The sequence below is a fragment of the Suncus etruscus genome, chromosome 4 (assembly GCF_024139225.1).
Source record: "Suncus etruscus isolate mSunEtr1 chromosome 4, mSunEtr1.pri.cur, whole genome shotgun sequence".
Classification (NCBI taxonomy): domain Eukaryota; kingdom Metazoa; phylum Chordata; class Mammalia; order Eulipotyphla; family Soricidae; genus Suncus; species Suncus etruscus.
Window position 1 is genome coordinate 51,493,128 of NC_064851.1, and position 27,961 is coordinate 51,521,088.

The window sequence follows — 27,961 nt, forward strand, 5'->3', positions numbered from 1 at the left end:
CTGCTAGGAAAAACTACAACTCCCAGCATGCACTTGCGAGCGACTCCCCCCGCCCTCCTCCTCTTCGCGCACGCGCCTGGAGGCCTCAGGATTTGAATCGGCGGCGTTGTTATTGACGCCATATTGGGGCCGGCGGCCGGCGGTGGAAGAAGAGTCGTGGTGAAAAGCGTGAGGGGAAGGAAGAAGGCAGCGGCCGGGTATGTTTTCTGCCTCTCCGGTCGCCAGTAGCAGCCTCGCGATTCCTCCTCCGCTTCGATCTCCGCTCGCCGGCTTCTGACATCCTGCCCCGTCACTTGGGACGTCTGGGGGAGCCGCCGCGTCCCAGGAGCCTCCCACCTAGTTGAACGGGCGTGAGAGCGACTTGCACGGGAGGAGCGGGGGATCGGACGCACGGACGGGAGCTGCCGGGCCCTGTCTTCCCCCGCGGAGCCAGCCGAGCCGAGCCGAGCCGAGCCGAGGCCGAGCAGGCGGAAGAAGCCGACCCCGCCTGACGCTGCCGGCGTGCGCCCCTCCCGCCGCTGCCCTTGCCGGCCTCCCCGCGGCCACCTCGCCCCGCTGCGGGCTCGGGCGCTCGGGCTCTCGGGCTCTCCTTCCCGGCCCCGCCCCGCCCTAGCCGGCCATGGCGTGCGGAGCCACGCTGAAAAGGACTCTGGATTTCGACCCGCTGCTCAGCCCGGCGTCCCCCAAGCGCCGGCGATGCGCCCCCTTGTCGGCGCCCGCCTCGGCCGCCGCCTCCCCGGCCGCCGCCGCCCACGCCGCCGCCGCCGCCTCCTTCGCCGCCGCGGCCTCCTCGCCGCAGAAGTACCTCCGCATGGAGCCCTCCCCGTTCGGAGACGTCTCCTCGCGCCTCACCACAGGTGGGCCCGGGGGACGGGGGAGAGAGAGGCACGGAATGGGGAGCCCTGGGGAGCGCAGGCCGCCGCCGCCGCCGCTGGGGGAGCCCGAACGGGGAGGCTCTCCAAGTTCCGCCCGGAGCCGACTCTGCTCCGGAAGGGGACACAATGGAAGAGAAGGGGCACGGGGCGGGCCTGCTGGGTGGTTGGGGGACCCCCACCCACCCCAGGGATGACGGGGTGGACGGAAGAGGCTCCCCCATGAGCCGGGCTCTCTCCGCTCGCGGCCCGATGGAAAGTCTCCGGCCTGGGCCTTGGCTTCGCAGCCCGTCCCCGCCCGGGCCTGGGCTTTCATTGAGTTGCTAGCTAGCTTGCTTGCTAGCTCTCAGCCGCCGGGACGCCGCGGGGCCTCCGGACCCGACTGACTCCCCGCCACCGGCTGCAACAAAGGAGCCGCTTGCTGCGGAGTCGGGCGCGGCGCTCCTGGGAGCGCGCGGCGCGTGCCCCGGGACCCTGGACTCGAGGCGAGGCGGTCCCGGGGGCCGGGGGTGTGTGTATGTGTGTGTATGTGTATGCAGGGCCGTACGCTCCTCCACCCCAACCCACTCCCCATGCGTGCCCGCCCGGTGCCCGCAGCTTGCCAAGCTCAGTCGCCCCAAGTGCCACCGGCCTCCTTTGTGCACGGCCCGCCCACCGGGCCTGGCCGAGCTCAGGACCTGCTGACGAGGGTGTTCTCCCGGGTCGTTTCGATTCTCAGCTCGAGTTTTAAGTGTCGGTGACTTCCTAGGCTGAAAGTGTCTTTCGCCTTTTCTTGTTTTTTTTTTTTTTTTCTCTCCAGGTCAAGGTTTCACATAGTCTTCCTAAACACCGGAGGTAGGGAGACTTGCTGGGACGTACAGATGCTTATGGTTACATTATTATTACTGTCTGAGAGTTGGTGTGAGTGTTCAGAGGGAATGGGCACATGATTTTTTATACACTACAGAGCTAACTACTCTATCAAGATTTTTTTTTTTTGTTATCCATCATTTTGGAATAGAAACAAGCAGTGTTAAAGCATTGGCTGGCAGTATTGTCATTTTAATGTAATGATATAAATGAAGATTGGGATGATAGTAGATGGACTCTTAAAAATAATAGCTCGAACCCCACACAGCAGTCAATTTCAGCGGGGAGAGGGCTGAATTCAGTGTTACTTTTGGGGAACTAGAGTATGTCTCAGAATCTTGTTGAGCTTATATGGTAAGGCTGCTGAGGACTATTAACACTTTTCTCACTTTATATGGGGTTTATTCAGAAAAATTGCGGTCTTTTATAAAATTCTTTTCATTGACAAATGGCAGGATTAGTTAACTCAGGATTCTCCAACTTCAGTTAGGTGGATTATAATATATAATGACACACAATGGAATTACTGTAGTTGTTTAAGCGTGGTGATTCATACTTCTGTCTTTCAAAATACTGCAGTGTTCTCTTTGAAGGCATTTTTGATATCTGCTTTGGAAGTTTGATCATATCCTGAATTAGACTTTATTGAGAGCATGATGTAAATTACTTTTTCCTTGAATAGTAGCATATAATTTATTTGAGAGGAGCAGTAAAAATGGCAAATTTTGCATTTGGCTTTGTGCTTATATGGCCAATTTGGGCATGCTCCTATATGGCTTTTGTAATAATGTCACAATGGAAGCTGCTGGTGCAGGCATCACAACTTCCTATTTTTACGTCGCTGAACTTTAAAAAATTATTTTCTCTGGCACCTAATTTTATTTTATTTTATTTTTTATTTTTATTTTGGGGGTTTGGGCCACACCCGGTGGCACTCAGATTATTCCTGGCTCTGCGCTTAGAAATCGTTCCTGGCAGACTCAGGGGACCATATGGGATGCTGGGGATCAAACCCAAATCCCGGTCTATCCCAGGTCGGCTGCGTGCAAGTCAAACGCCCTACTGCTGTGCTATCACTCCGCCCGGACTTGCACCTAATTTTAGATTTCTATTATGACACTAGTGATAACTGAAGCTCTGGATAACCCATATAAGTGGATATGTGAATTGCTGAAATAAGTAGCTCAGGTTTGCTGGAAATGGAAAATGATTTACCAAATTGATTGGGCTCTGAAAATTTTCATTTGTTTGAGTTTCATAGTAAATACGTAGTTATTAATTCCTCACTGTATACTAAGTGTTTCCTGATGTGTTTCTAAGGTTATGTTTCTGTTTTACTAGAAGTTTCAGGAACTTGGTCAAACTTTAAAACCTAGTGTGAGTTTGACCTGATGGCTCTTTAAAATAGTATTTTTCAGGTGAGTAGAACTTAAAATTAGGAAAATGGCAAGGGTTGTCAACATTTTATTGGAGCACAGTTATGCTTTTTGCTTTTTTTTTTCCCCGCTCTCCATTGTTCATTGCAGGCTTCAATAGTTAACTTGAGTGCTGTAGACTTTTCTCAAAAAATAATATTTTCTGGTCTTTACAGAAAGATTTTGCCTGTCCCTGTCCTGTCCCTTTCCTTGAAAGTGGAAAGGGAAAAGCCAGTGAAGGAGCCCAGACTGGAAAATATTTGTCTCTACTATAAATTCTGGTAGCTGAAAACAAGTTAGTTTTCTGTTTCTCAGTTGCTTATTGAAACATCTCAGATTATTGCTATTTAGCCAGAATATTGTCATGACATCAAAACAATTATCTTTAGAAATTCAAAAATATTTATCAGACAAAGACTTCATATTGAACACATTGTTTTTCTTTATGGAGAAAGGTCTGGTGAAGAGATGATTTTGCCCAGGACAATCTATTTGAGTTTATTAGGCCCTTTTTATACATTGTTTATGTATTGTTTATTACCATTGCCCTAATCTTAGGAATTGAGTTGGACCAAGGGTTGAAATTCCTTTGTAAGGACTCATTGTATTTGCTGGAAACATGCCATTAAAAATGGAAATTGCAGCTTGTGAATGGGGAAGGTTTACTGGAACTTAGGTTGTTCTGTAGACATTGATGCATGACTGCAAACAGAGACACCAGCTGGCTTAAGTGAAGAATAAATGGTTCTAAACAAACAAATGAGATATCTGTTGGAGGAGGCAACATTTCAACAAATACACTTAAGATGTCATATTGAGCTAGAGTGTTTTTTAATATTTAGTAGTTATTTAGCCAGCTGTTAAGTTGCTTCTAGTTTCTCAGTGGGTTTGCCAAACAAACAAATGGTCCTTGTACTTCAGATTTTAAACCCGGTATTTTATTTAACGCCTGTAATATCTAAGTCGCAGTTGTTTTCTAGGTCAGTGAATTACCCATCTAGAAAATCACATAAGCATGTGTTCATTTAACATAACATAGTTATTTGTTAGATAGCATAGTTATTTTGTTTAAAAAACAGAAAAATTAAGTCTAACTTGAGTTCAGAAACACTGGGGCAGAGCAATTAAGTTTCTCTTTATTATAATTGGTTGCCACAGTGAGGATGATTTGCCATTAAAGGAAAATTGTAAATTTCTTAATTTACCTTTAGAAGAAAAAATATACTATGAGGCTAGAGCTATAGTACAGTGGGTAGGCCACTTGCCTTGTTCCTGTCTAATCCCTGCATCTCCCTACATCTGGTCTGAAGTCTGCCAGGAGCTATTACCCAAGTGCAGAGCCAGGGGTGTTGCCCCAGCATGACCATGTGTGGCTCAAATCCAAAAACAAACAACAAAGAATATACTATGTATCACATATATAGGTCTTGTTTTGAAAGGTGGAAGCTTTGAGGTTTTTGTTTGGTTTTGGTATTGGAAGAGAAGAATCCTCATTTTATAGAACAATACAGAATGAAAGCTTGGGTTTAATTTTAACTTTGATTAGTTGGGTCTTTTTTAAGTGCCTGAACTTTTTTTTTGTTTGTTTGTTTGTTTGTTTTTTGGGTCACACCCGTTTGACACTCAGGGGTTACTCCTGGCTATGCGCTCAGAAATCGCTCCTGGCTTGGGGGGGGACCATATGGGACGCTGGGGGATCTAACCACGGTCCGTCCTACGCTAGGGCTTACAAGGCACTTTACCTCTTACAAGACACTTTACCTCTAGCGCCACCTTCCCAGCCCCCCCTGGATATGTTAAACACAGGAAATTTCTTTTCTTCGAGAAAACTATCTACTTTCAAAAGAGTGAGTGTATGAAGGATAGACTATTCATCTGACATTGTAAATGACATTAGTCCAATATTGCATCTTTAAAATTGCTGGGTGTCGGGATACTAGAATTGTTTACTAACCGATACCTACTTTCATCTATGAAATACATAGGCTTAAATGCATAGTGATTTAGGACCATGTCCCCTGGGTTTTGAGGGATAAATAGGTCAAATGGAACAAGTATATTTTGAAAATAGCTTCCGAAGCTTTATCTTCCTTTGCTTTCTTGATGTCTTATCACAGTTTATTTTTAAATACTAATTTGTTGAAGCTTCAGGTCTTAGTTTAATGGTATTTTATTGGTTTGAATTTTATTTTGTTTATGGGCTACACCCGGCAGCACTCTAGCCTTACTCCTGGCACTGCCCTCAGAAATCACACCTGGTTAGCTGGGGGACCATATGTGATCCCAGGAATCTAACTGGTTGGCCATGTGCAAGACAAATGACCTATCCACTGTGCTATTGCATTGGCCCTAAATTTTATTTTTTAAATGCCAATTCTGTCCTTGGTTCATTACCATTTGTTGTTGTTGTTTGTTTGTTTTGTTTTTTGAGGCTACACCCAGCGGTACTTGAGTTACTCCTGGCTCTGCTCAAATCACTCCTAGCAGGCTCGGAGGACCCACCATATTCCATTCCAGAATATGGTGGGTCCTCCGAGCCTGCCAGGCAAAATGCCCTACAGCTGTGCTATCTCTCTGGCCTCACTAGTGTTTCTTTTGAGTGTTAAAGGTTAACTCAAATGTGCTGTGATTATGTATTATACTCAAACTTTGAGCAGTATTTTTCTTTGTTAAAAATAAAGTTTGTGGGGCCTGAGAGATAGCATGAAGGTAGGGCGTGTTTGCCTTGCATGCAGAAGGACAGTGGTTCCAATCCCGGCATCCCATATGGTCCCCCGAGCCTGCCAGGAGCAATCCCTGAGTGCTGCCGGGTGTGACCCTCCCCCCCCATAAAGTTTGATAGCTTTGGTATTTACTTTTGGACACTTTGATCAGAGTTTTGCAGTTATGTTAGATTTTTTTGAATGTTTCAATGTTTCTTGAAATGGTAGACTTTAGGGAAAGTAGTAGTGAATTACTTTTGTATACTTGGGCAGGGGTTGGCTTTTATGATAAGTTTATAATTTATCATAGAGTATGAAACAATTTTTTCCCATTCGAAATTGGGGCTGGAGAGATAACCCAACAGGTCAGACAAACTTGGCAGTAGCCAACCCCAATTTGATTTCTGAATTTCACATATGGTCCCTGATGACTTTCCTGGAGTGAACCTTTTAGTGCATAGCCAAGTATAAGTCTTGAGCACAACTGAGTGTGATCCCCAAACATAAAAAAATAATTGAAGTTATCAGTTGTTGTCTGTCATAGGCAGGTATCTTGATATGTGCTAGTGGTTTGCAAGCTTATCAAAACTGCAATCTTTCCATTAATAAACTGCCTTAATTTTAAATTTCTAAGTCTGTATATATGGACTTTTTGTTTTTTGTTTATGGATCATACCCTGTGATGATTAGGGCTCACTCATGGTTTTTTGCTTGGCAATTGTTTCTGACTAGGCTTGGGGACCATAAATGGTACCCAAGATGGAACTGGGGCCTGCCTGCTGTGTGTAAGAAAAAACACCCACTATCACTGGCTCCTGTACAGGCTGTTTGGTTTTAGGCTACTCTCAGAGGTGAGGGGTTACTTAAGGTGCTCAGAGGTAAGTCCTGAGTTGCCCAAGCATTCGTCTGGAAAAGTAAGAGGCAAACTAGTTAAAGCTATAGATAGGTTTTTTGTTTTGGTTTGGTTTTTGGTTTTTTGGGTCACACCCATCAGCACTTGGATTACTCCTGGCTCTACTTAGAAAGTGCTCTTGGCAGGCTCAGGGGACTATATTGGATGCCGGGATTCGAACCACCATTCGTCCTGAATCGGCTGTGTGCAAGGCAAATGCTCTACTATTGTGCTATCTCTTCAGCCCCAAAAAGGTTTAGTTTGTTTTGCTTGCTTGTTTGTATTTTGGGCAGCACCTGGTGGTTCTTAGAGAATACTCCTGGCTCTGCACTCATGAACTACTGGCAGACTCTGGGACAGTATGGGTTGCTGGGTCAACCCAGGTTGACTCATGCAAGGCAAACACTCTACCTGCTGTACTGTTGCTTTTGCCCCAAAAGTATAGAAAATTTTTAAGTTACTGTGTCATGATGGGGAACCTGATGTTTGCTTTAACAATTCACCAGTCCCCCAAGGTGAAATAGCACGTTGTCAGAAGCTCACATTTTCATCAGTGGGGATGCTCACCTTACAATTTAGAATAGTGCTCTGGGGCCAGGAGAGATAGCACAGCGGTGTTTGCCTTGCAAGCAGCCGATCCAGGACCAAAGGTAGAATAGTGCTCTGTTTAGATACTGATGTTGAGCCTAAAAGGAGACAGTTAAAAAACTTATCTTTTATTTAAGTGGTGGATATAACATGAAGATTTCTTGTAACTAGTTATAACCAATTTATTTTAGTTTCAGGACCTCACTACCTTATTGTTGTTGTTTTTTGGTTTTTGGGCCACACCCAGCGATGCTCAGGGGTTACTCCTGGCTGTCTGCTCAGAAATAGCTCCTGGCAGGCACGGGGGACCATATGGGACACTGGGATTCGAACCAACCACCTTTGGTCCAACCACCTTTGGTCCTGGATCGGCTGCTTGCAAGGCAAACGCTGCTGTGCTATCTCTCTGGGCCCACCTCACTACCTTATAACAGTCAGTGTGAAATTTTGAAGTTTTGTTTTGTTTGTGACCACACCCCGCAATACTCAGAGGTTACTTACTACACCTGGCCGTGCTGGGGGAACTATATGGAATGGCATGAATCAAGTACGAATTGGCCATGTGCAAGACCAGTACCCCTACCCTTTGCCATATCTACAGCCCTTGAGTTTGAAGTTTGTAGGTTTTGAAGTATCATTGTTGGTAAGCCCTTTATTGTACCATTTTGTTCCTTTAAAAGTTAGCTTTATCGAAGTACTTGTGGAATATTGTTTGTGTTGAAATCATGCTAGAGAAGGCAGTTGATAGATGTTAGGTCATGCTATTTTGTGTTCTAGCTATGTGACCATTTAAAAGACAAAGCAAAGCCTTAGTTTTCTTTCTTTTTTTTTTTTTTTAATTTTATTTGCTTATTTGTTTCTGGGCCACACCCAGGCAATTCAGGGTTACTCCTGGATCTGTGCTCAGAAATCTCTCCAGGCAGGTTTGGGGGACCATATGGAATGCCACGGAGCCAACCTGGGTTGGCCACATGTTAGGCAAATGCCCCAGCCACTGTGCTATCACTCCTGGCCCCTGGCCTACCTTTTCTTACCTAGACAATGATAGACATAATGATAGTATCTGTCTCCTAGGATTATGAAGATTAAGAGCTTTTTGTCTATTAGTGCTGGAGACAACTTCAAATAGACAACTGCAAATAGGACTTGGACATGGTCCAGCAGTCCTGCCATTTCAGACTAACCATGTCTTCTGCTTTTCAGGGAGGAAATACAGAAGCGAGCTAGTGACAAGTTTATTTTTATTTTTTCTTTATGTTTCCTAATACCAATATTTTTGCTTCTCTTAGTTTTCTTTCAGTGTTTTTGAAAGATGAGATAAAAACTATACAATGAGAAAGAAATCTTTTTTTTTTAAGAAGTCTACTTTTAAGGACCTCTCCTGATTTTTATTTTATTATTTTTAGATTCTTTTTTTTTTGTTTTTGTTTTTTGGGCCACACCCTGTGACGCTCAGGGGTTACTCCTGGCTATGCGCTCAGAAGTTGCTCCTGGCATCTTGGGGGACCATATGGGACACCGGGGGATCGAACCGCGGTCCATCCTAGGCTAGCGCAGGCAAGGCAGGCACCTTACCTCCAGCGCCACCGCCCGGCCCCTATTTTTAGATTCTTAATTGGATCTTATGGTTTCATCTTTTCAAACCTCCCATTATAAGTAAAGCATCTGTTTCCTTTCAGTCACTCAAATTGATCCACTTCAAAGGCCAAAAAGTTTCTAAACAAGTCTTCAATGCCTTTTATGCAACATAGTCATCATTCCTCTGTTTGACTTATATTCACTCTGCTGACCCAATCTTTTAATTTTAAATACTTGTTTCTGGGACAGTGCTGTTTTTCCCTATTTCTGCCAACTCTTTCATTCTGGCCCTTAAAATTAGGAGTTCCTTAGTTTGTAGTTCAGCCTCATAACTACTAATCTGTCATGTGCATACTCTTGACTTCAGATTCCACTTATAGAGAGATGATTCTCTGGAACAGCCTTTCACAGTGTAAGTGCTATCCCATGGTGTGTGTGGGGAATGCTTTCTTTTTGTATGCTTAAAATAAGATTAAGGGAGCATTTTTTCTTTTTCCTGAAATGGGGCAGGTCAGGTAAGTCAGATCTTTGCTCTATTCATTATCTTGGTTACAGTAAAAGGGAATAGGGTTTATTTGTTTATTTTTGCCAAACCCAGGCATTGTGCTCAAAAGCTGCAAGAGCCCAACTGGAATATGAATGTTTTATTATCACCTTTTCATTTTTTCTGTAGAAATCATAATTTTGTTAAATCGTTTGGCTTTTATTTTGGTTTGTGCTGGCAGTGCTCTGGGCTTATACCTGACTTTGTGCTTATGTGCGTCTGCCGCCTGCTAGACATGCAATTCCACGTGTATGTTGACAAATACAATTTCCGACCCATCTCTCAACTTTTTAAGTACAATTTATTTGGGTAAACAAAAAGGTATGTGGGAGTGGTTATAATTTTTTTGTGATAAATCATTTTGCTGTATTTTGTGAGGTGATTTTACTTTTTGTTGTGTTGTTTTGTTTTGTTTTTGGGCCACATCAGCTGTACTCTGGTTACTCCTGGCTCTGTGCTCAGAAATTGCTTCTGGTAGCTCCGGGAACCAAATGGGATGCTGGGGTTGAACCTGGGTCTGCTGCATGCATGGCAAACTTCCTTACCTGCTGTACTATTGCTCTGGCCCCTGATATTTCTCATTTAAAGCAGATAGTAGACAAGAACAATTTTTGATCACATATTAATATAATGACCTTTTTTTTTTTTTTTTTTGGCTTTTGAGACATACCTGGTGGTGCTCAGGAGATACTCCTGCCTTAGGAATCACTCCTGGTGTGCTTGGGGGACCATATGAGTTGCTAGGAATTGAACCCCATTCAGCCATAGCAAGGCAAACACTACCTGCTGTGATATCACTCCCGTCCCAGCATGAATTTCATTTTATTTTTTAAAAGTGTTAGGAAAAACGAATCAATGGGCACATTAATAATAATGCCTGTTAGCAGCTTCAGTCAAGATTAAATGGATGCAATGCTTTTCTGCTAGGTAAAATTTAGGAGTTTGTGAGAAAGGCAGAATAAAAAAAATTTTTTTTGAGAAAGGCAGAATAAATTTAAATCACTTTTATTATTTTTGTTTGGTTTTGGGCCACTCCTGGGCTTATGGGTTACTCCTGGTTTTGCACTCAGAAATTACTCCCAACAGGCGTGGGGGACCATATGGGATGCTGGAATTGAACCCGGGTCAGACACATGCAAGGCAAATGCCCTAATTGCTGCTGTGCTATCGCTCCATTCCCAATTCAAACCACTTTTAAATAGTCTTGAGAAACTTAAACTCTCAGACTATCCATCCCTCAAGATCTACAGTTCCCAAGTGGGCTGCTTGTTTATTAAAGTTTAAGGTCTTTCTCAAATATTTTTCCCATTTTAGCCCTCTTCTAGCCTTGTTTCCAGCTCCTCATTCTACTGATTGATCCCTTAGCCCTCTCAATAATCCACTTTTTATAATGTTCACCTGTATTTTCTTTGGGTCCTGGGGACTCACAACGTTGACTATATAGTTCACAGTTGAGAAACACTGTTTTAGAGCCCTTGAAAACTTATTGGCATTAACTAGTCTTTTTTGTTGGGTGGAGTCTGGGAGAGCCTCAAGAGCCAATAGTTTCCATGGTTCGTTCAGAACTACCAAGGACCATAGTACTCTGGGACCAAGTGGAGGAACAAACTAGACTTCTGCATGTAAGATCCTTAACCCCTGTAACTGTCTCTGGCACGCAAGTTTTCAATGTTGACCAAAAATTCACATATGAAAAAGGGCATTTAAGCTAGACAGGTCTTAGGATGTGATACGGTGAATTATTTTGCAACCTCTGGTTTAGAGGTATGACATTAGTACTTGTGTGTAAAGACATGTTTGGCATGTTTAAATAGATAAAAGTGGACTTGTATAATTTGGATGTATTAGCCTAAGAATTCTCGAGTATTTTAGTCTTTATAAACTACTTTTCTTTATGGCTACAGTTAATTTGGAAACAGAGCTTCTCATGTTAGCAATGTTTCATGTAGATTCATATTTTGCTTGGTGTAGTTTTCCTTTACTACCACAATACTGCCCCCCCCCTTTTTTTTTGCCAGGGATAGGGGGGCTATCTAGTCTTTGCTCAATGTTGAGAAGCTATTTTCAGATAAAACAGCAAAAGCAACAGGGTTATCATTTCTATAGTTTCATATAATCAAGAGTAGGTGAGATTTCTTGGATATAAGACAGGAGTTGCCTGTTTATTGAGTCTTGTTGGACTCTATTAGTGAAATCTTATTGTGTAGTTTTGTTTTGAAATAGTTTGAAATAGTTTTGTTTTGTTTATAATTGTGCTTACCTGCAGGCTATTAAATTCATTTCATTTATTTCAAATTAGTGTCTTTTTAGTACCAGTCAAATAATAAAATCTGACTAGTAGTGATTGTAGTTCTGTTTATCGGGAAATAAATGTTACAACATATACATTGCTTTGGAGCCACACGTGGCCATCCTCAGGTTTTACTTGTGACTGCACACAGGAATTTCTCCTGGAGGTGCTCAGAGGCACTTTATATACTGCCAGAGATGTAACCCAGGTTGGCTCTATGCAAACACTTGCCTGCTATATTATTGCTCCAGCCCTATTTTTTTTTTTTTTGGGGGTTTTTGGGTCACACCCATTTGAAGCTCAGGGGTTACTCCTGGCTATGAGCTCAGAAATCGCCCCTGGCTTGGAGGGACCATATGGGACACCGGGGGATCGAACCGCGGTCCGGTCCATCCTACGCTAGCGCTTCCAAGGCAGACACCTTACCTCTAGCGCCACCTTCCCAGCCCGCTCCAGCCCTATTATAAAATATTATGTAAAGTACTTTAGATATTATGATTATAAAGTATTAGAATTTGTAATTTAAATGTACATGTACAAAACTAGAACTTATAATTATAAAGTATTTTAGACATTGTAATGCTTATATAATTATGTAGCAACTATACCATACTTAGCATGGAAGTTTTGCTAATAAAAATTGATGTTGCAGATGTAATTTGACTACTTTGTTAAAATTTGGTATCCAGATAAGATATTATTCTTTTTTTTTTTTCCCTTGTTTTGAGGTCATGCACAGTGGCACTCAGGTTTACTTCTGGTTCTGCACTAAGAAATCACTCCTGGCATGCTCTGGGGACCAGATGGGATGCCGGAGATCAAACTCAGGTCAGACCCATACAAGGCAAATGTCTTTAGAAAGGTTAGGGATTTAGGGAGTAAGGATGTTTGCCAATATCTGGGATTGATATCTGGTACCCTATATGGTCTCCTGAGCCTTGCCCTGTGATCCCAACAACCTCAAAAAAAAAAGGTCAAGAATATAAGAATGTCATCACCTCATTCTTTTAAACATTAGGCACCTCTTGGGGGCCAAAGTCATAGCAAGTAGGGAAGGCATTGTTTGGTTGAACCAGTTTAGTTTCAAATCAGATGGTCCTGGAAAAACAGTTCATTTACAAAAGTGAATCTTTATTGCAATTCACGTGTTTTTAAAATTACAAAGTAGATATGCTAATGTTTGGTATGTAGTTCAGAATTCTAGATTTGGGTATTTTTGGTTTCTGTCTCTCATATTTTTTAACACTGTAGTTTGCACTATTGTTAGCTGATGCATATCACTATCCCCTTTCAGCACCCAGTTCTTGTCCACAGTGAACAGTTCCAACTGTCATTGTCACAGACCTTAAAAGGTACCCCACTGCACTTTGTGGCAAGCTTCCTACCATGGACTGGTCACTGGACATTATTACCATACTGCCTTTTATTTTTCTTCTAGCCTACAGATATCATTAGTGATATTATTCTATGTCTATCTTTCTACCTTTGACTCATTTCACTCTGCATAATCTCCATATCCATCCATGTATAAACAAATTTCATGACTTCATTTTTTCCCTACCAGCTGCATAGTATTCCATTGTGTAGCTGTACCACAGTTTCTTTAGCCATCATCTGTATCTGGCACCTGGGTTGTTTCCAGATTCTGGCTATTAATAGTAAATAGTGCAGTGACAAACAGGAATGCATGGAATTTTGTGTTTCTAGGGTATATCTGTAGGATATTGGATTGCTGGATTATAAGAGAGCTCATTTCCTAGGTTTTTGAGGAATACCATATTGCTTTCTAAAAAGGCTGAGCTACCCTCCCAGGAACAGTATGAGAGTCCCTTTCTCCCAGCATGCATGCCAGCACTGGTTGTTCTTGTTCTTTGTGATGTGTGCCAGTCTCTGATGAGATGCTATCTCATTGTTGTTTTGATTTGCATTTTCCTAAAATGATTAGTGATCTGAGCACTTTTTCCTGTGCCTTTGCCCCACCCCCCCTTTTTTTTGGCCACACCCGGTGGTGCCCAGAAATAGCTTCTGGCTTGGCGAACCATATGGGATACCTGGAGTCTAACCTTGGTCTGTCCTAAGTTAGTGTGTGCAAGGCAGATGCCCTACCGCTGGCACCACCACTCTGGTCCCCCATCTGTATTTCTTATTTGAGGAAATGTCTGTTCATTTCTCCGCATTTGATTTTTAGTGGAATGGTTTCTGATTTTCAAAGGTATCAGAAAATGAATTTATTAGCATATATAAGGTGATAAGAAAATGATGTTAAGCTAATTTTAAAAAGTCAGTGTAATAGTGTTTGATCCAGCAGTTATATCAGTAAGAAACCTTTTTTGTTTTTTTACCTGGCAGTGCTCAGGGGTTTCTCCTGACTATGCTCTGGAATTCTGGCAGTGCTTGGGAGACCTTATGGGATGACAGTGATCAAACCTGGGTCAGTAGCATGCAAGGCAAATGCCCTACCCCTACCCACTGTGTTGCCACTCTAAGAAATATCAGTAAGAACTCCTATAGCTGTTTCAGTTTCCCATATCATATCTTTAGACATCTTCTGGTCTGCTCTCCAAAAAGTCTGTTTTTCTCCTTTCTTTCTCTAATTTTGTGCCTCTTTCCTTTAAATACATTTTAATTGCTTTTTGTAAATATTTATGTTGTTGACCCTTATTCATTGTGTCTGGGCTTTTTTTAAGCAATCAATATTAAATAAGAAGAGTAGTGTTTTGGAAATACATTTAATAGTATTGCTTCAAACTAGGGTTTTTCTTTTTAATAATAATAATAATAATAATAATAATAATAATTACAGCTTAGATGGTAGGTTAGAATGTTAAAATTTCTGGTATATATGTACAAAGGTCATGCCCATGACCAAAGTCCTATGACCCTCCTCTATCCCTGTATCTAATGTTCTTCCTTCCATCCCTGCCCCAGTTAATTGATAGTTACAGGCTAGGTGCCTCTGTACTTCCCTTAGCACTACTCATTGCTAGGCTCCTGTGTTAACTTCCTGGCAGCCTGTTTGTGTGTGTCATCCCCCACACCCTCCAAGCCTAGCACCCTCAGGCCTGCATTCTATTATCCTAGGTCAAGGTCAAACCAGAGTTTTTCTGTTTATAGTTCTGTAGTTATTTGCATTGGATTATTTATTACTTCAAAGGACTGTTAGTGACATTGATATTTTGTTTGTTTTTATGTTTGTAGAATTAATTTTAGTTTTAGATTTTGAAATTACAACCATTCCTGATACAGTTTATGAAGGTATCAGAACTATCTGCTGCCAGTTTTATTTTTTTATTTAAAAATATTTTTGTGTGTTTGGACCCCACCTCACGTGCTGCTCAGGGGTTAGTTTTGTCAGACTCAGTACTATATGGAATGCGAGGAATCAAATTTTGGCGAGCCTTATGCAAAAGAAAAACCCTGACTGCTGTTTTATTTCTCCTACCCCTCTGCTGCCAATTTTAACAGCTTTATACACCAAATAGGAAGGCTACGCGACAGACTGAACACATCTGGTAACATGAAAGAAACTTTGACTTTTTTCCTAATAGACTAGAAATGGCATTAGTAACACAATGTTAGGTGTGATAGATGGAATAAATGATCAGTTCTATTAGGGTTGATGATTTAAATAATTTAATACTAAGGTCAGGAACTTTATCCCCTTAAATAGAAGCAACTTGGGCAGTCAAATATATATAGGTTGTGCTGAGAAATGAATTGTGGAATACAGTTGGAATTTTTTATCTAGAATCTTTCAAATACTTATTAAAATTGCTTATTAAAAATTGAGCTGAGGGACCGGAGAGATAGCGTGGAGGTAGGGCATTTGCCTTGCATGCAGAAGGACGGGGTTTTGAATCCCATATGGTCCCAGGCCTGCCAGGAGTGATTTCTGAGCATAGAGCCAGGAGTTAACCCCTGAGTGCTGCTGGGTATGACCCAAAAATCCAAGAAAACAAAATAACTGAGCTGAGGTTGAGGTTTGCAGTTATTTGTTACTGAGCTATCAGGACAAGTCATATTGATCCCTTCACTGCCTATCATTTTAAATCACATGTTGTAGACATTTTGTATATGTTAAGGCACACTAAGGCTGAGCTGAAAAGCAGTGTAGGCAATAGTATTCAAATCTTTAATTGACAGTATCAGGTGTTGGCAAAGATTTTGGAGCAGCTGCAATTGCTTTAACTGAATCATTGTAAGATACACAAAGTTGTTCGTGATTTTCATACAGTGGCCAAGACCCATCACCGCTTTAATCGAATTATTGTGAGATCTACAAAGTTGTTCGTGATTTTCATACTGTGGCCAACACCCTTTACCAATGCATATTTTCTGCCACCAGTGTCCCCAGTTCCCTTCTGGAATGTTCTCCCCGCTGCCTGCCTTTATGGCAGTAGTCTGTCATTTTATTAGAAAGTAAGAACTTGGTATACAATCAGGCCACCTAGTCCCATACTTAGATAATTAAAGAAAAATGAAAACTTGTTCACTTAAGACTTTACTCGAGTATTAATAATAGTCTTACAAATAATAGCTCCAAAGGAAATAATCTAAATGTCCATTTTAAAAAAGAATGGAGGGGCCTGGAACTATCTATAGTACAGAGGATAAGACACTTGTACACTGACAACCGAGCCTGCCAGGAGCGATTGTAGCACCACATATGATTCCCAAGTCCCCAAAGAGTGATCACTGAGCACAGAGCCAAGAGATAGCCCAGAGTACTGCTAGCTGTGAATAGAGTGAGATAGCTTAGGGCTGAACCTTAGTTGAACATTGATTGCAAGGTGTAGACCTGAGCATTGATTGCATGGTGTTGGCCTGAAATCCCCCGACAACTCTGGACCCTAGCAGCACCATAAGACGCATAAGGCTGAATTTCCCTGGGGATGTTCTCTGGGGCTCTTAAGCATCATTGGAAAGGAGTTCACACCCTCAAAAAAAGGGTATATGTTTATATGTGTAATATTTACACACATAGTGAATCATACTAATAAAAAGGAAGGAATTAGTAAAAAGGAACTGCAGTATAGTTTCACCTGGATTAATTTATTGATTTAAAAGCTTTGATTGTAACAAAGTATATTTGGAGAATCTTGAAAAACTTGAGGGAGATTTTTTTCTCCAGAGGCTAATAAACTTTGAATCGAGAAATTACTAGGGGCCGGAGAGAGCATGGAGATAAAGCGTTTGCCTTGGTTCGAATCCCAGCATCCCATATGGTCCCCTGAGCCTGCCAGGAGCGACTTCTGAGCATAGATCCAGGAGTAACCCCTGAGCACAGCCGGGTGTGACCCAAAAACCAAAAAAGAAAGAAAGAGAGAGAGAGAGAGGGAGGGAGGGGAGGAATGAAATGAAATTACTAGGGGCCAGAGCTATAGTAAGCAGGTATGAGATTTGCCTTGCACGCGGCTGACCCAGGTCCCCCAATCCTACCAGAAATAATTTCTGAGCACAGAGCCAGGAGTAAGTAATCCCTGAGTGCTGCCAGGTTTGGCCCAAAAACCAAATAAAATTTTTTTCTATCAGAGAGCTGGATATAATTTTACCCTTGAAATGACCATGGTTGTGGTTTGTTTTGTTTTGTTTTTTTGTTTGTTTGTTTTGGGGCCACACTTGGTGGCACTCAGAAATCACTCCTGGCAGGCTCGGGGACCATATGGGATGCTAGGAATTGAATCCAGGTCCGACCTGGGTCAGCCACGTGCAAGGCAAATGCCCTATCATTGTGCTATCATTCTGGCCCACATGGTTTTTTTGTACAAGCATTGTGTTTCAATGGTTCTGTCTTTTATTCCCAAGAGCAGAATAGATGAACACTCTGCTGTTGATGACACAAGGTTCATAGGCTCTTTTTCTTTGTTTTCTTTTTCCACTTTCTTAAGACAAAGATGCAAAGAAAGGACAAGGTGAAGTTACAGTGGGAATAGGTTCTAATGAGCATAATATTAATGATCATGGCCATGTGATATATAAGGTTTTCTATTTCTCCATCTTTCCTTAATTTTGCTTGATCAACTGTATGCTTAATCTATACATATTCTTCCCTTTCTAATTACTATCTTTTTTTTTTTTTTTGGGCCACACCCGGCGATGCTCAGGAGTTACTCCTGGCTGTCTGCTCAGAAATAGCTCCTGGCAGGCACGGGGGACCATATGGGACACCGGGATTCGAACCAACCACCTTTGGTCCTGGATCGGCTGCTTGCAAGGCAAACACCGCTGCGCTATCTCTCCGGGCCTTAATTACTATCTTTTAAAAAATTGTTGCGAATGTTTTGGGAGCTTGTTACTTGGTACTATGATGAAATACCTCTTTAATCTACAAATTGCCTTAATTTTACTTTGGAAAAACTTAAAACTTATTTTGCTAATCAGTGCTTACAAAAAGAGTTGTGTAATAGCTAACAATCCTCATAATCTATTTTCTGAATATTATTTGAAGATATTTTTGGTAAATTCTTTTTAATAATAGTTGAAAGCCCAATCTTACATATATATTTTTGTTTTTGGGTCACACCGGCATTGCTCAGGGGTTACTCCTGGCTGTCTGCTCAGAAATAGCTCCTGGCAGGCACGGGGGACCGTATGGAACACCGGAATTCGAACCAACCATCTTTGGTCCTGGATCGGCTGCTTGCAAGGCAAACGCTGCTGTGCTATCTCTCTGGGCCCTCAATCTTATATTTTTTAACTTGAAAGTTTTTATTTTGCCACATTTTTTCTTTTAAAACAAATCTTTTTTTTTCCAGAACAAATTCTGTACAACATAAAACAAGAATATAAACGCATGCAGAAGAGAAGGCATTTAGAAACTAGTTTCCAACAGACTGATCCGTGTTGTACTTCTGATGCACAGCCACATGCATTTCTCCTCAGTGGACCGGCTTCACCAGGTAATGAAAAGCTTCAGTAAATGGAAGTATTACTGTGGGCAGAGTAATCGAAGTTCCATTTTGTTTGTACTTAAGGGTTCATGTGGTATAAGTGTCCCTACACTGCAAAACATGCACGTCAGCCTGTAATTTATCTACTCATTCCTCAAGTTGCTTTTTTTAGTTCATGAGACTTAATTCCCCACTTTTTTTTTTCAGTTTGTTGGGCGTTGTAATACTTCTTAAAGGGTAGGGTTGGGCCTACCCAACTATGCTATGCTGAAAGGTTACTCTAGGCTCTGCACTCAGGAATTCACTCCTGGCATGCTCTTATGGTGTCAGAGAATGCACCCAATAGATTGGTTGCATATAAGGCAAGCACTCTACATTATCTCCAGCCCTTATTTGGATTATTCTTGTTATATCTTTTGTTCCCCATGCTAAATGTGTTCAGCCTTTTAAACTATCTCTAGTTTCATATTTTTAAAACAAGTGGTACGTAGTATTTCATAAACACTGTTCCTAAAAATGTCCACTTGTATATAATAACTATCTAAATGGACTTTGTATTATTGATACAGCTTTGATTAAAAGTTTGTTTGGGGCCAGAGTGATAGTACCTACCTGAGTTGGATCACAGGCGTCCCATATGGTCCCCTGATCATTGCTACTTATGGCTCCCCCCAAAAAGGGTTCCTAATTGATATATACACCTTGCTGTGACTTGAACACTGAGCTCCATTGTTTTATGGATTTGCCATAATAATGATTATTAACCTTTTTTTTTTTGGTTTTTGGGTCACACCTGGCAGCACTCGGGTTCCTCCTGGCTCTACGCTCAGAAATCGCTCCTGGCAGGCTCGGGGGACCATATGGGATGCCGGAATTCAAACTACCATCCTTCTGCATGCAAGACAAATGCCTTTACCTCCATGCCATCTCTCCAGCCCCCAATTATTATTATTAGGACTAACTTGTTGTTTTTTGGCCACACCTGTGACGCTCGGGGGTTACTCCTGGCTATGTGCTCAGAAATAGCCCCTGTCTTGGGGGACCATATTGGATGCCAGGAGATGGAACCATGGTCCATCCTAGGTTAGCACGTGCAAAGCAGATGCCTTATGCCCTGTGCCACCTCTCTGACCCCTAGGACTAATTTTTTATTAGTACATATAGGAATGTCCCTGGAGGGGCTGGAGAGAGAGCATGGAGGGAAGGGCATTTGCCTTGCATGCAGAATGACAGTGGATTGAATCCCGGCATCCCATATGGTGCCCGAGCCTGCCAGGAGCGATTTCTTTTTTTTGTTCGTTTGTTTTTTTTGTTTTTTGGGCCACACCCGGCAGTGCTCAGGGGTTACTCCTGGCTGTCTGCTCAGAAATAGCTCCTGGTAGGCACAGGGACCATATGGGACACCGGGATTCGAACCAACCACCTTTGGTCCTGGATCAGCTGCTTGCAAGGCAAACGCCACTGTGCTATCTCTCCGGGCACGCAGGAGCGATTTCTGAGCGCAGAGCCAGGTGTAACTAACTCCTGATTGCTGCTGGGTGTCACTCAAAAACAAACAAACAAACAAAAACAAGGGAATAATGTCCCTGGACAGTTGTACTCTCATACAATTAGTTGAATAGATGCTTAAAATGTAGATTATTTTGCTATTTGTCTTTTTCTACCTTTTGTTGGAGGGGAAGGTTTGCAATTATGTATTATGTTTGTTATTTTAATATTAAACATTTAACTGATCCAAGCCACGTAGGTTATAAAGAGCAAGTGAAGAAAGGAATTGGGTTGTGAGTCTATAGTAGATATAGTACAGAGTTGATAGTAAATGAGTGTGTTTCAGAGTGCTTACAGCAGTGTTGAACATGTTTAGTTATGAAATTCAGTCTCAGAAAAGCAAAATTCATTCTGCTTTTGTTTTGGGAACGTATCTGACAGTGCTCTGGGCAGTGCTCAGGAGACCATACAGGAAGCCTAGGATTGAACCTTGCCGGGGTAGGCCATGTGAAAGACAAAGGTCCCAATGAATACATTTTTAAAGAAATCTTATAAAATAGCTCATTGACAAGTCGATCGACTTTTTTTTTTTTTTTTTTAAATTTTGGGTCACACCCGGCTACACTCAGGGGTTATTCCTGGCTTTGCACTCAGAAGTGCTCCTGGTACGTTCTGAGGACCATATGGGATGCCGGGACTCGAACCACCATCTGTTCGAATCAGCTGCATACAAGGCAAACACCTTAACAGCTGTGCTATCTCTTCACCCCCCGATTGACAGTTTTTAACTCTGAACATTATTGTCGCTATTATGTCATTTTTAGTTAGTGGTATTTGTTTGTTTTGGGGCCACACCGGCAGCCCTCAGAAATTGCTCCTAGAGTGTTCAAGGGACCATATGGGATGCCAGGATTCAAACCTGGGTGCCTAAACACCCTTCCCACTGTGCTATCACTTCAGTCCCTCATGTCATTTATTAAAACAAAAACCATTATGATTTGTGTTTCACAGTTTTCTTCACTCACCATTAGGCATTTTCTTTTTTTGAGTACAACCTATATTATATACTTTCTGTGTTTCCCTTCGCAAGGTATTAGGATAAACCTAAAACTGGGATATCCCTTATTAAAAGTTATAAAAAGTGGAGCTTATCATTTGCCTTGCATACAGCCAACTTGGGTTTGATTTCCTCCCCCAAGCATTGCTAGGTATGGTCCCAAAACAAAGCAAAGTTACAGAAAATGCACAGGAAAGATAATATAGGGGCTAAGGCATATATGTAGCGTGCAGCACCACAATGGTCCCCTGAGTATTGAACTAGGAGTAGTCCTTGAGCTCACTGGATATGTCCCCCAAACCTACAAATAAAAGATAAGCATTACAGAAATTGGTTTTATATTATGAACATGGAAAAGATTCAGACGAAGCCTCTACAACTAGGATATGCTTTCTATAATAGCCCTAAATTGGGTAATTTTCATTTTCCTTCCTTTTCTCCCCTCATGTACATAGGAACTTCATCTGCTACATCCTCACCATTAAAAAAAGAACAACCCTTATTCACCTTACGACAGGTTGGGATGATATGTGAACGTTTGTTGAAAGAACGTGAAGAAAAAGTTCGAGAAGAATATGAAGAAATACTGAATACAAAGCTTGCAGGTATGAAATGAGTTTAGTGTCTTCCAGAAACTCACCTAAGAAATGTATTATTTCCAGGGGCCAGAGTGGTGGCGCTAGCAGTAAGGCATCTGCCTTGCAAGTTCTAACCTAGGACGGACCGTGGTTTGATCCCCCAGTGTCCCATTTGGTCTCCCAAGCCATAAGCAATTTCTGAGTGCATAGCCAGAATCCTGAATGTCACCGGGTGTGGCCCAAAAACAAGAAAGGAAGGGAGGGAGGGAGGAGACAGAGAGAGAAATGCATTATTTCTAGAGGTACTGGAAGAAAGGAAGGAAGGAAGGAAGGGAGGGAGGGAGGGAGGGAGGGAGGGAGGGAGGGAGGGAGGCAGGGAGGGAGGGAGGGAGGGAGGGATGGATGCATTATTTCCAGAGAGAGAGGGGGGGGGGAGGGAGGGAGGGAGGGAGGAAGGAAGGAAGGCATTATTTCCAGAGGTACTTTCATGTCAGTTAAATTCCATTTCTATATACTATACCAGATATTTTCTGAGAATTAGTAGTTAAAGAACAAGACCCACTTAATATTCTCAAGAATTGTATGAGCTTATTAGTTCAGCAGCAATATTCTTTGTTTGATAGAGCCTATGCTAAAAACTTTGATTTTGATCTCCATTTTGTTTTGGAATTTTGGACTTTCTACTTGGTCTGGGTCAGTTTCCCAAAATGGGTAATAGTGTTAACTGGTGTATGCTGGAAGAGTGGGGTAGTTGGGCCACTAGTAGACTCTGGGTGGCAGTATTAAAAAAAAAGGTGGCAGTATGCCAGGTAAATTTAATAATTCTTGATCTGACACTTAACTAATTTACATTGTACACAACATTTTAGAGTATTTGTTTTATTTATCCAGTAATAAAGTTTTACAACTTAAGTGCAGAAAGTTTTTTTTTTTTAAATAAGTACAAAATTTTTTATTCAGAATTAAAATAAAATCTCTGATTTTTTTCCCCTTATAATTTTTTGTTTGTTTGTTTGGGGGCCATAAATGGTCACTCTTGGCTCTCTTCACTTAGGAATTACTCCTGGCAGTGCTTTGGAGATGATCATATGAGATGCCTGGGCAAGTGGCTTAACTGCTGTACTGTCCTCTCCCTAGCCCCTCATGATTTCAGGCCATAGATGTCACTAGATGGTGGTATTATAAGGTTTTTGGTTGATAGCAGGCAAGATAATTTGCTTTATTATATTTGTAATATCTGATTAGTCTCTAGGTAGTTTTATTGTATTTGAGGTAAAATTATTACAGTGTTTGTGCTTTTGGTGTTGTTACTGCATCTCTGCCATCAGAGTACAAAAGACCATCTTCCACTAGAATTCCTTTTGTTGAAGGGGGGACTTCTTGGGCTATACCCAGCAGTGCTTTGTGCTTATTCCAGAGTCTGCTCAGGGGACCATAAAGGGTTTAGGGTTTGAACCGGGGTCAACTGCATGGCAAGTAAGTGTTTAACCTGTTGTACTAGCTCTCAGGCCCTCCAGCATTATTGTCATCTGTCTATTCATCTTTCCTCCTCATATCCCTATGCTCATCCTATCTTAGTTTTAAGTTCTTTCTTACTCAATATTCGAATACCACTGTGAGATCATCCTCATTTTTTCTTTCTTCCTCTTATCTCCAAGCATAACACAAGTCAAGTAGCGGTCCATTGTGTATAATAGCACAATTTTATCCATTCATTTGTCCTTGGACTCGTTTTTTTTTTTTTTTCTTCTATATCTTGACTATTTTAATAGTGCAGTGAACATAAATGTGTATATCTTTTTTTTTCCTTTTGGTTTTTGGGTCCCACCCATTGGCACTCGGGCTACTCCTGCCTTTACTCAAATCGCTCCTGGCAGCACAGGGAACCATATGGGATGCCGGGATTCGAACCACCGTCTGTCCTGGGCCAGCTGCGTGCAAGGCAAATGCCCTACCGCTGTGTATTATCTTTTTTGAAAATGTTTTTATATGCTTGTGATAGATATCAAGTATTGGAATAACTCGGTTATATGGGAGTGCTATTTTTAATTCTTTGAGAAATTTTCATGGAAGCAGACTGGTGTTCTACAGTCATCATTCAACAGTGAATGATGGTTCCTTTTTCATTATAACCTGCAACTGGTTTCCATTTTTTAGTTTATAGGTCTTTCTCACTGCAGTAAAGTAAAAATCTGTTTGGGTTTTTTCCCCTGTCATTGGATGTTTTTCAGTATCCTGTTAAGTTTTTACTCTCCGATTTCCACTCATTTGCAATAAATTGCTATTTTTAGATGATGTAGTGTAGACAGATCAAACTTTTTGTTTGTTTGTTTTTGGTTTGAGGGCCATACCCAGCAGCACCCAGGGGTTACTTCTGACTCAGCACTTAGAAATCATCCCTGGCAAGCTCGGGGACCATATGCGATCCGGAATCGAACCTGGGTTCATCCCTGGTTGGCTGTCTGCAAGGCAAATGCCCTACCTCTATGCTAACGCTCTGGTTTCCTACAGATCATTTTTATTTTGACTATATTACAGTCTTTATAGTATATGAGGTTCGCTTTAGATAAAATTTAAGCTCTGCTGTTTTTCTTCATTTGTTCTTACCTTAGCTCCATAACACAAGATCTGATTAGGTTTATTTTATTATAAGGCTTTTTTGGAGTTGATCTTAATTTTGCTAGTAATGTAATTGTCATCTACTTTCTTTATAGAACAGTATGATGCATTTGTGAAGTTTACACATGATCAAATAATGCGACGATATGGAGAACAGCCTGCTAGTTGTAAGTCTTTTATGGGGGAGAGGTGTATACACATACATACAGACTGGTTCTGCATTTAGGTATCACTTCAGGCAGGCTTAGGAGACCATATGGGATACCTGGGATCAAACCCAAATTGGCTACGTGTAAGGCAAGCTCTCCTTCTAGTGCTCTTCCCTAAGTATTTCATCTTTTAGCTAAAAACAAAATAATATTTTAAGGAGAAGATAGTCATTACAATTATTTTCATTCGGGCCCTGAGAGAACACAGCGGCGTTTGCCTTGCAAGCAGCCGATCCAGGACCAAAGGTGGTTGGTTCGAATTCTGGTGTCCCATATGGTCCCCCATGCCTGCCAGGAGCTATTTCTGAGCAGACAGCCCAGGAGTAACCCTGAGCAACGCCAGGTGTGGCCCAAAAACAAAAAACAAAAACAATTATTTCATTCCCAAAGAGATTGTTTTGTGGGTTCTGGGCCACACCCGGTGGCTCTTAGGAGTTACTCCTGGGTCTGCGCTCAGAAATCAATTTTGGCAGGCTCGGTTTGACCCTATGGGATGCCGGAGATCAAACCCGAGTTGGCAGCATGCAAGGCAAATACCCTACCCTCTGTGCTATCGCTCCACCCACCCCCCAGAACAAAGAATTTAATAAATAACCATAAAACTAAAGCCTAGGGGCTGGAGAGATGACATGAAGGTAGGGTGTTTGCCTTGTATGCAGCAGGTTGGTGGTTCAAATCCCGGCATCCCATATGGTCCCCTAACCCCTGAGTGCCTCCAGGTGTGACCAAAATAAACAAAACAAAAGCCTAGACAAAGTGAGAAGAAAATCTTTGTTACAGTTTACTTTGGGTTATTTAAATGCATTGGGGATAAGATGTTAATAGATTTGAAATCTAACTTGAATCTTATGCTAATGTTTTCTTCTCTCCTGTAGATGTTTCATGAATCACGTTTTCTGCATTTCTGGGCTGCCTGGTACCTTGTTGAGTTGTTGCAAGAGGTCCCAATTATGACATGCAGCAATGCCCATATCCCCCTGTGAATACAGGTTATTTCGAGCTTCGTCAGTGGCAGCAACTGGTTTTGGAAATTTCCCTGATGTCAATATTGCCTGGATGTGGACTTTGCTACCTGTATTAATAGCAGTGGCATCATTTGCTGTATCATTACAATTTGGCTTCTTAAATTGATATGTTTGGAGAGGATTAAAGCTGGTATTCTGAGAACATGCCCTTCACTGGTTGTATAAATAAAACTGTAGAATGACACTTTGGATGAAATTAGTGTGATTTTAATTGTGCACTACAACCAAGCTGTAAACAGTTACTAATAATTAGACTGTAATCCCAGGGCTTTATCAAGCAAATAGCTTACAATGTTTCCTGTGAAATAGTGAAGGAGGGGAGAGCATTTCTGTATTCCAGGACTTCTTGGGGTTTCAGAATGGGTTTATATGATTTTGGGGGTTAGTTTTTATTTATTCTATCAGTCTTTTAAACAAATGTTTATTGCTGCATTCTCCCCCAGTGTATCATTGTTTTATTGCCCTTATAGTACTGGAATTTAGTTGAAAGAATAAAACATTTACTTCTAATTTGCTTGGTTTTTAATGTACAGATGGGGGAATATTTGACATTTTAAATATTCTTATTAATGAAGGATATTAATTTTAAGATTTAAATCTGTTAGGAAAGCTCTGATGACTTAGTTAGCTAATGCTAACTGGTGTACAGAACTTGCTTTGCATGTATCAGGCCTTGGCTTTTATCAAAACTACCACCAAACAACCCTACTCTTAAGCCAATCATGAGAAGGTATGAGTGTGGGGGTTTTGGTTTTGTTTTTCTCTGAAAGAAATGTAACATTTAAATGACTAATATAATTTTCATCTAACTCAGGGGTCTCAAACTCAATTTACCTGGGGGCTGCAGGAGGCAAAGTCGGGGTGAGGCAGGGCAGCATAAGGGATTTCACTTACCGAATATTCGTAATAAAAAATCACATTAGTAAGAAAAAAAATCGAAAAAAATTGCATTAAACATTTGCATACCCCGAATGGAACTGCTCGGGGTATGCAAGTGTTTAATGCGACTTTTTTCTTACTAATGAGATTTTTTTTGGGGGGGGGGGCCCACACCTGGCGGTGCTCAGGGGTTACCCCTGGCTATCTGCTCAGAAATAGCTCCTGGCAGGCACGGGGACCATATGGGACACTGGGATTCGAACCAACCACCTTTGGTCCTGGATCGGCTGCTTGCAAGGCAAACGCTGCTGTGCTATCTCTCCGTGCCCACTAATGAGATTTTTATTGCGATTATTCGGTAAGTGAATACGCGAATACTGCGATATTTGAAGGCCGGCCATGGGCCACAAGGTGTTGTATGGAGGGCCGCAAACGGCCCACAGGCCACAAGTTTGAGACCCCCGATCTAACTTTTTCTCCCCTAAGAATAATCTGTGAATAGAGCTCAGAACTAGAGTATATGGCTTCACATGCAAAACCCCAAGGTTTCATCTTTGGCATCAAATGGTCCACTGAGCCACCTCCTTGAGTCTTCCTACCTCCCATAAACGTATTCTTTATTAAAAACTATAATATAGCTAGCCAATTGGGGGGGGATTGGCTTTTAGGCCACACATCATGGTGCTCATGAGCTACTGCTGGTTCTCAGCTCAGTAATTACTGCTGGCAGAGAGAGTGGGATGCTGGGGATTGAGCCAAGTGCCCGACCCACTGGACTACATTTCTGCTTCTGACTCAAATCATGAAGCTTTCAAATTTGGTTATTTTATTATTTTCCATTAATGAAGTGAGCATTGGTGTAAATTCTTATATTGAATTCCATCAGATTATTTTTTCTAATTTAAACCAATCATAAACATACTAGGATATACAATGGCTAACTAGAAGAGATCTACAAAACAAAATGCCAGTGTTCTTTGTTTAAAACAAGGTCAAAATTTAGTATGTAAATTTACCATCCCCATATAATTTGTGTCCTAATAAAAGAAACATTGGTGAGGCTGAGAGATAGCACAGTGGTAGGGCGTTTGACTTGTACATAGCTGATCCAGGACGGATGTTGGTTCGAATCCCGGCATCCCATATGGTCCTCCGTGTCTGCCAGGAGTGATTTCTGATCGCAGAGCCAGGAGTAACTTAGCCCTGAGCGCCGTCAGATGTGACCCAAAAACCAACTGGTATAGCAAAATAATCATAGATAAACTATTGCTTTAATAGAGTAATAGGGATTCTGAGACCCTCAGGCACTTCGCAGTTTGGGCCAGATCATGTTGTCTTGTGCATTGTTTTGTGTTTATGTTTGACTCTGCCTAACATTCGGGCCAGTCTATAGTGCCAGTATCAGAAAGGGAGGAAATAGTTTCCATTTAAAAACCACTAGTATTAGAATACTTTGTTATTAAGTTCATTCTCATCTTTGCCTCTG

The 27,961-nt window shown here is 41.8% G+C and overlaps 1 protein-coding gene across 1 annotated transcript; it reads left to right on the plus strand.

The window, feature by feature from the left end:
- The first annotated feature begins 619 nt into the window (after positions 1-619).
- On the plus strand, positions 620-26,106 carry AKIRIN2 (akirin 2). The gene is made up of 5 exons (XM_049772291.1): positions 620-857; positions 18,486-18,629; positions 21,621-21,770; positions 24,458-24,529; positions 25,447-26,106. Exons 1-5 carry the CDS (start codon positions 620-622, stop codon positions 25,455-25,457), a joined length of 615 nt encoding a protein of 204 aa, XP_049628248.1. The 3' UTR covers positions 25,458-26,106.
- Positions 26,107-27,961: the final 1,855 nt, after the last annotated feature.